The sequence below is a fragment of the Ruditapes philippinarum genome, unplaced genomic scaffold (genome assembly GCF_026571515.1).
Source record: "Ruditapes philippinarum isolate M1 unplaced genomic scaffold, ASM2657151v2 ctg19110_1_1_1_1, whole genome shotgun sequence".
In the NCBI taxonomy this organism is placed as follows: domain Eukaryota; kingdom Metazoa; phylum Mollusca; class Bivalvia; order Venerida; family Veneridae; genus Ruditapes; species Ruditapes philippinarum.
In genome coordinates, this window is record NW_026860333.1 from 1 (window position 1) to 11,955 (window position 11,955).

The following is an 11,955-nucleotide window of genomic DNA, read 5'->3' on the forward strand; positions in this document are numbered from 1 at the left end:
AAAAAAAAAATCCTTCTTTAAAAATTAAGGCAATGGTTATCTTTATTTGAGTGGCAACTGTGATCTTGACCTGGTAGAAATGGAAACACGGAAGAATTCACCGCTAATACAAAGTGAACATAAATGAAATTTTAAATGTAGAGTAGACACATAATTTGATCGGACCATTTATTGAAGCTCTGACTACAACAGGCGTTCCATATAAACAGTAATCTTGAAAGAGTTCAATAGGTTTTTCAAAAGATCTAGGCATCATTAACCCAAAAGGATAATATTGGGGGTCTAAAATCACATAAATCTATGTTAGAATATAATATATAATCAATGATATAATTAATATAATAATTGATAAATAATATAATTTCCTATTAATAATTATGAATGCCAACACGATACTCAATTACATGTTCATTGTAAGTCATTGTAAATGCTCCACAATCATCTGTAAAAAATTCAAGGTACAATGTTAACGATTCGTTTAATGGCTTAATAGGCTTTCTGTTATTCGACGACAACACTCGAACAAGTTTCTCGGTTTCGTTTCATTGAGGCCGTGTAAGTGATCCACAAAGTTCTGGCACTTCTGTATGTCTTCTTGTTCAACACGATGACCAAAGTTATGTCCTCCATAGATTCCAGGTACAAAATACATTGAACATGTGTATCAGGTCTTCCGAAAGGTATTTCAAAAACTCCTTTGGGTTTATCTTACATGTTTAGTTCTGCTTGGATTTTATCCATTCTAATCCAAACTTTTCAACCATGTTACGCTTTCTGTGCCGTTATATTTGAGAATTTTTAGTTCCTCTTATGTGTCTGGGTAGTATGACGTTTTCACTGCCGGCGAGTTGTTGATACTGTTTAAGCCATAAAATGAGTCGACTGAACAGATAGCTCCGAGGATGCAAAATCAACATGACTTTAACTTGTCGTAACTATTTGCATGCCACACAAAGTTGATCGGTTCTATTCTTGTTAAATGAATGGCAGCTAAATATGTGATTACAACACTTGTTACTGGTGTAATAACAAACAGCCAAACTCCAAACCTAGATACTAATTTAGAAACCATTTTCATCGTCCGGAAAAGGGATGAAGAAGATTCTGAAATAGGATAAATAATCAAATTATTTTAATACACATTAGAAAACCGACATTTTTTAATTATCATAAAACTAACAGATACACAATTTTAAATACTGTTTTAAATTTGATAATTGATAATTACATAAATATAGGCAACAGGTTCATCGCTTGTGCCCTCATCGTAGATTTTTTGGTAGCCAGGTTCGGCTAAAATAGCTAGAACTGGCTAAAATATCCACTTATGGAGTTTGTACCAGCCTGTTGAAGTTAGCTTGGTCGACCTTTGCCTCCCATTGAAATTGGTTGCTTTTTACCCGGTTCTTATTTATAATATATAATCACTTAATCTTTTAACGTTCTAGCTATAACTCTCTTATTCTTTAAATTAAAAAATAAAATTAAAGAAATATAATAAAAAGCTTAACTCACTTACATCTTCTTGTCTATCTTGCAGTAAATATTACGTGTTCCCGCCAATATTGAACCTCTAAGTTCTAAGACTTAAGACCTAAGTTCTAAGATCTATGTTCTAAGATCTAACATCTAACTTCTATCTCAAAACGGCCTCAATGGGCTTCCGTACATAAAGGTACTTTAGGTTTAACAAAAGATAATTATTATGGAGGCTATTTGTTGCCAAAAATCCAGCCTTTAAAATACCATATGACTTGTACACATGACACTACGACACGTCTCAAGACCACGTGTCAGATAAAAAATCTAGCACGGAATGATAAAAAATTACGTAAGAGAATCAAGAATCATTTTCTTTCACCCATTTAAAATTCTTGAATAAATATGAACAAAAATATTACAATACATTTATTTTGTAAGCATAAAAAACATTATTGGGCGACTCGTCACTATGGGTTCTCCTAGAATATCATTTTTTATCCTAACTTAAAATGTATATTAAAGTTGGAGACATCGTGGCAATCTTATATAATCCGTTGATACACATCTTTAAATCATTCAAACATTATTTGTTTTTATTATTCTTTGTTTTGATAACTTCTTTTTTTGTCCAAAAAACAAAATTCTGAATTTTGAAGACTTTGTATAAATATTCCAAGTCTAATATAATGTACTACATTTTTTATGATTTTACAGGTTATGTCCTAAACTTTGATGAGAACAGTGAACATGACGTCATTGATACTGTACAAATAAATGCTGTTGGAGAAAAAGATTTTTTCAACTTCAATAAATATAAGAAAATGACGACAAAGCCAAACAGATTACACACTACCACAATCAGACCCACGGTGAAATTAAAGGGTATTAGATACGGGGAATATGCTGAAGCCGATGATGATGTCGAAGAAGAGGTCGATAAAGAAGCCGATCTTAACAAAAGAAGTAAAAAAGTTTTGAAAACATTTAATGCAAAGATAGGTGTTGGCGCAAGTAAAACCTTAAAGGCCGACAGTGGTAATGATATAGTGAAAGATCCGCTCGATGCAAAGACTGAAATTGTACTCAAAGCAATATCTGATAAGACAAACGCTGTCCTATCTAGAACAGGATCCGAACAAATTGACTATATATCGCCAAGTCAGTCAAGCACTACGTCAACATATGCTAAAGATATCAAAACCAAACAGTTAGATAATGTGGATCCAGATATTATAAATGTTGATGACACTGGACTCAAGGCTGAACTAAGAGACACAGATATTTCTCCACGTGTAAAAGGTTATCAAGCGGTCCAACAAAACAGAAAACCATCCCCGTTGCAACATTCAAACACGTTGGATTCCAGGCTAGCTGGCAATAAGGTAATTCTTATTGTAAAAAAAATATCAAATTTGCTATTCTGTTCTTAAAAACAGGAAGTTATCAGTTTCTACTTTAGTTTCCGCATTACACAAAATTTTAGTTCTTGTTGAAATATTACAACACGAAATTTCTTGCAGTGTGACTAAAATGTATTTTCTTTATTTACATATTACTTGGATATTTAATGCATGTCATTTTATATCTAATTTCAATCAATCCTGCTGCACTCAGTAAGTGTACTTCAAGAACTATTAATGCATATTTTAAATACTAAACATCTTTTAATCGAGACATATAAAAATGTTTATTGTTTAACCGTTTCAAATTCAACAAATATGGTAAAAGGGAGAGAAACATGCCGCAGTTGGATTGCAATAAGACAACCTCTATATCCAGACTTGAGGCAGCTTTGGAAATTTTCTGAATTTTCTTAAAAACTTGTATAAATGAATGTGTATGTTTACAACCCCCCGCCCCCTCCCTCACCGCTGGCTTGTGATGAGTGCAGTTGTCAGACATTGAAAGTTTAAAGTACATACATGTACTAACACCGACGAGCATAAACGTTAAATGATATGTAGCGGCACAGGTCATCCGTGTTTATTTATCTATTTATTTGCCATTTTGTTGAAATGTGTAGTCATGCTTATTTGTTTTGCTGCATACACGAATGCAAATCTTTACCTCAGTTAAGATATACATGTATGTAGCATATTACATAAAGATCTGAAAATGATGAACCCCTGGAAGCAATGAAAACAACAATATTATATATGAAAGATGTAGACTTGGTTTGATTTTGTTCATGAGAGATGATGTAAAAGTTCCTCATCTCTTACTCCCCTTGGCACCGGCTTACTAAAAGCGGTATTCAATCTTCAACACTTGTGTGATAGAATCAGTTTACTGTTTTATCTCTTTACCACTTTGTTCATTACAGGAATTGACTTTTTCTGCGTTAAATCAGGGTCTTTCAAATAGAATTACATGTTATTTATAGAAATACATGTTCAACATCCTCACTTAAGTTCTAAGACTGTGAAAGATGCGCTTACCCTTGAATCATAGTGTCTCAAGATTATTTATCTGTTTCCATAGGAAGCCTAGAATATTTACGTACGTACGTTCTATTTGAAAGACCCTGGTTAAATTAAAAAATAATTTTATTGTGAAAATATTAATCCTAATCTAAATTCATTACATGTGGAAGGTCCTAAGCTTTAAGAGAGTTATATGTTGTTTCTATTTTTCACCATATTTCTTATCTTTATCCCTCTAGGTAAACACTGGTAGTGGTGCTAAGCGACTTTCAACAGCAAATGGTAGGAAACATCGGGTTATTATTTATTTGGTAAAAATATCGTTTTCCTTATTTATAAAAACTGATAAATTAAGTGAAATATTTCATTTATTAATGATTTTATTTAATGATAATTGCATTTAGAACAACAAAAGTATGTACCTTACAAAAACAAAAAAAAGGAAGGATTTTCTTTTTAATTATCACAACTAGACGTCTTATTTTAAAGACTTTTTAAAAAAAAATTAATTGAATCGAAATCCAAGTTTTCGGCTCTTCATTTCTTATGTGATTCTTAGTTTTTTGGCTTAGTATTATTGCAGCATGATTTTTGCTGTACATATAGATTTAGTAAACAGAAGAAGAAGCTAAAATTAAATAAAAGTTTTATTTCATCTCTTACTTTGCTTGCATAAAACCCCTGTATACTCTTACAGATTATGCTAGCCGCAGAAGAAGCTCTCTGTTCCGGAAACGCACATTCGACATTCCGATTGGTCCAAGTACCGATTACGCCGTCCCAGACATCCATTCATTGCGCATAGATAAAACACAAAACTCTACGTTTGTGTTGCTAGTCACATATGCTCGTTCCGGGTCCACATGGCTTGGAGAAATAACCAACCAAGCGAATCAGTCATTTTATGTCTTTGAACCGCTACAGAAGTTTATTGTTCAAGGATATTACAAAGAGAACCAAGTCTGTTACAATAACAACACATGTCGGTAAGCACAGTTACATCCCTTTCCACATTAAAAAAACATGTATTGCATGTAACTTTTATTTAATAAGTAGATCTATGCTTTTTACGTTTGAGCAATGTTATACGCTAAATATATGGTGGTGCCTTAAAATTATAACACAAATATTGCTTCAAAGCACCGGTTAAAATGTTTGAACAAGATACGTCTTTATGATATTAAAATCATGGTACCGGGGAAAAAGGAAAATTGTGCGCTTTGCACTGCTTCAATTTGTTTTGAAATTGATTTTGAAATAAGAGAACTAGTTTTGAAAATATGACTTGGTATCCGTTTATATGTGCCGCCATGCAACTCCATATCATCTCTGACGTCATTGGTCACATGGGATGTCCTGACAGGTATTAATTTATTTTTAGAAATACATGTTTAACATCGAAAGGTGCGTTTACCCTTGAATCATATCGTCTCAATATTTTTTTGCTGTTTTCACAGGAAACCCAGAATATTTACAGAGACTTACAACTTTGCGCTTACCACGTTTCATCGTTTATTCACGTGCCAATTAACAAAACTCCACCCAAAAGCATTTAACGTCTTCATAAAAAATTTGAAAAGTCGCCATTATGCAAGGACTTTTAAAAGTTGCATAGTATCGTATGGTTCAGTAATGAAGTGCCTGCAAAGACTGGAGGATATATGCATTACAACAAAACATCGGGTATTGAAAACTATCCGCATTTCCATGGAACTTGTTGACATTATGATGAGCCTGTGGCCAAATTTGAAAGTCGTTCATCTGGTTCGGGATCCAAGGGGTATAACTAACTCGCGTCTCAGTAGCAGAACGTTTGCAATGGCGCGGCAACTTGTTCCGCATTCTATAGACATGTGCAACCGGATGTTAGATGATATTCATCTTGATGACGTATTGAAAGCAAAATATTTTGACAGGTTTAGACTAGTTTTCTACGAATCGCTGGCTGAAAGACCTTTAGAAGGAGCGAAATTTTTGTATGAATTTCTTGAAATGAAACTTACTAAAGATGTGATGAAATGGATTTATAATAGCACGCATGCGCAGAAGAAAACCGGATATTATGGTACAATGCGGTCTGATTCGGTGAAAAGCGCATACCAATGGAGAACTAGATTACCTTTGTTTAAAATTAGAATTATTGACAAACATTGTATGGATGTTTATAAAATTCTCGGGTTCATGATTTTAAGCTCCACGGAAGAGCTTCTAGATTTAGATATTCCTTCTAGACAGACACTGAACAAACCCTACTGGTTTTCATAATATGATTGTTATATTATCATTGAACTCAGATCATTTTCTACCAGTGAATAAATACATTATTTGTTATATTAACATAAAAATATGAAATCCTGAAATAATGCTATATTTCAATAACTTACCTTTTTTCTTGCAAAATGCCATCGGCGCTTTAATTCATTTCAGCGATAAACTTAAATCCTTTTTATCATGTGATCTTGTCAAAGAAGTCTTCTTTATCAGGGGTGAACACATGTACCTTTCGTTACCTCTCGTGAGCTGTCATGAATAGTTTCATCTTGAGATATCTACCATGTTTATCAGATGTTTCACTGAATATCATATCTCTGCTTCACTGAAATATTATATCGCTTCTTCATTGAAATATCATATCACTGCTTCACTGAAATATCATATCGCTTAACTTAATGCTCTGAAATACCACTGCTCGATAAAATATCGCTTAATTGAATATAATATCGCTACTTTACTAAAATATCACTGCGTCACTGAAATATATATTCACTGAAATATCGCTGACTTGCATATCATATCGCTGCTTTTCAGAAATATCGCTGCTTTTCAGAAATATCGCTGCTTTTGTGAAATATCGCTGCGTCACTGAAATATCGCTGCGTCACTGAAATATATATTTGCTTTAATATCGCTGACGTGCATGTCATATCGTTTCTTTTCTTAAATATGTTTTACTAAAATATATTTAAATATTCGTATCACTGTTCGCTGAAATACTAAAAAATGACTGCTTCAATGAAATATCGCTGTTTTTTTTTAAATATAGCTACTGGATGAAATATCGTATATGTGTTAACTTAAATATCATAACGTGGCATTATTTAACCATAGCTGCTTCACTGAAATATCACTTCTTTAGTCAGAAATCACTGATTTACTAGGATATCGCTGCTTCACTGATATACAATATATCAATAAATCTCTGTGAAGCAGCGGAGTGAGAAGTGATATTTCAGTAAATAACTGACATTCAGTTAAGTCAGTGAACAATCCGCTATTTATCATGTTATAAAACATCATTTAGAATCAATTTTAAACTTTGCCAGAAACTAACCTCGGTTACCAGTTATTGAATTTTCCAACCGGGTTTTAGCTAAACAACTACCGTGCCCGTTAAAACGGATAATGACGCCGATCAGATAAACTCGATCGTCCCGATCACATTGATTCTCCGATGAAGCCCGACCAAGCTGGATTAATGCACATTCACGACTCCCACACGACCTCCTCAAGTCGACCCTACACGATGTTTTACGACTTCTTCTCGACGACAACCCGACCAACATCCCGTCTTCTTCTCGATCACCCAGACCTATATGCGAGTCATACACGATCTCAACTAGACTAACTTGACCTCTGCTCGATCGTTGCAAGATTTCCACCCGACCAGATCGGATAATGCTCGAGTAGAAGTCGAAATGATCGTGTACAGATCGGGTAAGAGATGTATACCCGACCAAACTAGATCGTTACACGATTTATTCTCGATCAACTAGATCTTCTACTCGATCACTATACGATCGCTTCTCGACCGCTTATCTACTCGATCGCTACTCGAATTTTTTGGCATATCAAAAATATTCGGGTAGGAAGCCCGAGCCATGCCGACCAAGGTAGACTGTTCCGACTTCCGCCGATCACACATGCTAACCGAGCTAGACCGGTACCCGATCGCTTGATCGTGCTTGATCGAGTTGATCTGATCGGGGGTGAGAACACAGCATTAGACAACGAAGCACCAGACTGAAAACCGTATTCTGGTATATACCGGACAAGGCGCTCGATTGATTTAATGCTAAAAACTTGCCATTTCACATACTGAAATGCACTTTAAGACATCCAATTCACCTTATATACAATAATGAATGAAAAATGTTTAATTCGACGAAAAAAAAACAAAAAAAAACGATATTTTTGTACTTTGTGATCATGATTTCTGCAAGCGTCAAGAGGTACTGCTCCAACACTGTATTATATTAAATCATATGATCTTGGGTAGGTTCATGTCTGGTACATGCAGGTTACAAACTCACTAACTATCATTTAAAGCGTCTTAGCTGTAGGATATGACTTCTGCATAAAGGTATAAAAATGCCCAACTTTTTGTGTATGTTAAACGCTGTAGACTCTCAGAAAACTTTGATAATAATAAAATGGAATAGGTAACAAGCGACTGTATTTATAGTAGTAAAAGATTTAAAAGTTGTATAATATATAAACTGTGATGCTTGGAACAGTTAAATAACATACCAACATTAAACGTTAATGTAACGGTATGTTTAAATTGATCAAACAAACATGATGTTGTACATGTATCGTATCCACACACACACACGCACGCGCGCACGCACGCACGCAAGCATACAAAATGGCACGCAGGCATCTATCTATCTATCTATACATCCATCCATCCATCCATCCATCCTTAGCATAGCATAGCATACATACATGCAGCGACTCATGCATGCACACACATACATAAAATCATACATAGAAAAGAAAAAAAAATAGATAGAATCTTAGCTGAAAAATCAACACTTTTCGCTGTTTTGAGCCTTTAAATAAATTAGTTACTTTAATATATTATTATGCAGAAAATCTGGGCCCCGCATTAATGCTCTAATGGCGTCGAACACACACCGTTACCAAGGTTATATTTTGATTTACGATAATTGATTTTTCTGGTCGTTTACTTTTTCATTCAAGATCACAGTTGTAAAATAGCCACTGACTTCATCCTAACCTTTGATGGTCTCGTTAAAAAGGTTTTACCTAAGATATTGTAGAATAATAATTCAATTGATTTGAAAGTGTTTTTCTGTATTTCATATATCAATTTAATATACATTATAATGTATATTCGTTTGATTTAAATTATAATACAAGTTCGATAAATAAGTTTACCTAAAATACATATTATATAGATGTTCAGAAGCTAGATAAGTAAACAACATGGGATTCTTTAAGAACTATTAGTTAGGATATATACGTTTGTTTATTAAAAGGTAAGTCTGTGATATTTAATTTTTTAACTAACATTAAATGAAATATCAAATTAGGCTAAGAATAGCAGAACAATTTGATTTTCAAGATAAAATTCTTAGTACATGTGTATGTCTTTATTATCATTTTGATATCTTTATGTTTCAAATGTTTTTAGGTTTTTGTACCTTAGATGAGAAAACAATAAAAATGGACGAGTCCAGAATGTAAGCTGGACAAGTCCATTAAAATAACAAAAAATCAACGAAAAGAGGGAATATTTCACAAGAAATTATAAAATACATAAATAAGTATCATATTGAAATAGGTTCAATAAGTAAAACAGAAAGGCAAGTTTTGATAGAGATAGGCATGGAATATTCGGGAAATTTCTTCATTACTTATCAAATAAGAAATGTATGATAGATAAGCTATAATCTATGAAGAGCTTACAATTACAGAAATACGTGCATCACGTGACAATTATGAAGTTGAGCTGCCCCTACCGCGTTGCTCTACGGAGAGTCTTGCTACTTGCATGCTGTGTTTGGATCATACAGAATTTTCTTACGATATACCATAAAACATGTAAGTACAGTCAATTAATAAGGTGGAAATTACACCAATGTTGGCTTGGCGGGGTCGCGGGGCGAAAACACGAATGGTACAAATCAGCCACCATAATTAAAGAATTTAGATTTCGTAGTGTTCATATATATTTTAAGATTTGGCTTGAAGAATTTTCTTACTTTCCTCACATCACTCTGCATATATTTGCCCCAAAAAGTACATGGACATGTACACATCATTTGACCTTACATCTGACTTATTTTGGAGGATTTTTGTTTGCTTCTTTTTTCAGGTACGATCAACCAGCAGTGGTCTATATTAGCATCTATAAAACGTGTCAAAACTAATGATATAGTTCTATCAATCCGACGAGTACCATCAAATACTTCCGTCACCATGTTACCAACAACTATCCATAAAATCACGAAGAAGAAACAAATAAAACCAATGACTCGACAATGGAACAATACAAAAACAGCAAACAGGACTTTAAATTCAGCTGGTAAACTCATTTCTAAGAAGAAGAAAAAACTTGAACATGTTTCAAATGCATAAAACGTTGTGTTTTTTTCCAGCTTTTTATTGTTCATGTACTTTAACCATTTGTTTGTATCTATTATTATCAAAAATATATATTTGAGTGTTAAAACTTTTTTTAAGCTACTGAATATATGAATTTGCACAAACCCATAAACCAGCAGTGAAAATGATAAAATTGAGCCGCGTCACGACAAAACCAACATAATGGGTTTGCGACCAGCATAGATCCAGACCAGCCTGCGTATCCGCGCAGTCTGATCAGGATCCATGCTGTTCGCTATCAGTTTCTATACTTGTTATAGGGTCTGTAAGCGAACAGCATGGATCCTGATCAGAATGCGCGGATGCGCAGGCTGGTCTGGATCCATGCTGGTCGCAAACCCATTATGTTGGTTTTGTCATGACACGGCTCATATCTATTTCACTCATACATAGATAGGACAGGCTTCTAAGTTCGCGTTTTTGTTGTTGTTGGGATTACATCGTACCAACACAATATAGGTTATACGCCGACTTTCCAGTTTAACTGGAGGAGGAAGACCTCAGTTGCCCTTTCGCGCATTATTTTAGTTACGAAAGGGCACCTGAGTAGAACCACACACGTCCCGTGAGCAAGCTAGATAGCTTCCACACATGAAAAAATCCAAGTCCCTGTCAGGTTTCTGAGGGGCAAGTGTGTGGCGCCGTTAAATGTCGCATCGTGGCTAAATGTCGCACTTGCCGCTAAATGTCGCACCATTGCCGCTAAATGTCGCAACCGCCGCTAAATGTCGCAAAATCATTTGCCGTTAAATGTCGCAATGTTAACGTTAAATGTCGCACAAATTTCCTTTACCGTTAAATGTCGCAACACTACCGTTAAATGTCGCAAGATGTAAAGTCATGTTAAAATCATGATTTAAGTAGTATTATATTACTTTTTAACATTCTCATAGTTTTTTATTGTAATTGCCATCTTTGTTATACTTGTTTTCTTTTATGAACCTAAATATTGAGGTTTTGAGCTGCTATATAATGTAATCTTTAGGCTAGAAAGGATAATTGATACCAGTTCTCAATAGATAAGTATTTTTCCTGTGTTTCCCATTTTCATTTGTAACCCTGATTGACAACAGATTAAAGGTATTATGGTATTGTCGCTCTCAGAATTTGGTTTAAATAATTTCATTTATTTTCTCAGACACTACCGAATTTACTTTAAATGTGGTTTATTTGTTTACTATGATCATATGATGCAATATCAAAGGGCAGATAATCCTAGATATATATAGTTTGCAAAGTCATTCCCCTTATTTCTCTAAGATGTTTTCGCTCTGCTACGGCTAATTTCAAACATATTCACTTTAAACTTAAATACTTATTTCATATAAAAGTACTAGGACAGATGATCCTGACAGGTATTTTTGCTAAATTATCTCCCTTTTTATATTTTCCCCCCAAAATACAAAATATTCACTTCAAACGTGAAGGCAAAATTTTTTATTTTATCAGAAACGGCAAATACGTGAAAAACATAGTATGAAATGCACGGTCAATACGAACATCGAAAACAAAAATTATTACTCGATCCGCAGTCGGGCGTTAGATATTACCGATTTTTACGATTAATACATATAATATGCACCGGAAGTTTTGTTAGAAGCCAGCCCGCATAGCTCAATCGGTTAGAGCGCGAGACTTG

General features: G+C 34.2%; 1 protein-coding gene across 1 annotated transcript; it reads left to right on the forward strand.

The window, feature by feature from the left end:
• Window positions 1–2,196: 2,196 nt before the first annotated feature.
• LOC132759684 (uncharacterized) lies at window positions 2,197–6,284 on the forward strand (the record flags this gene model as incomplete). The annotated part of the gene is given in 4 exon segments (XM_060751498.1): window positions 2,197–2,864; window positions 4,145–4,187; window positions 4,603–4,891; window positions 5,363–6,284. Coding segments are annotated over 4 exon segments (1,808 nt in total), but the record flags the coding sequence as incomplete, so codon positions are not given.
• Between the last annotated feature and the right edge of the window lie 5,671 nt (window positions 6,285–11,955).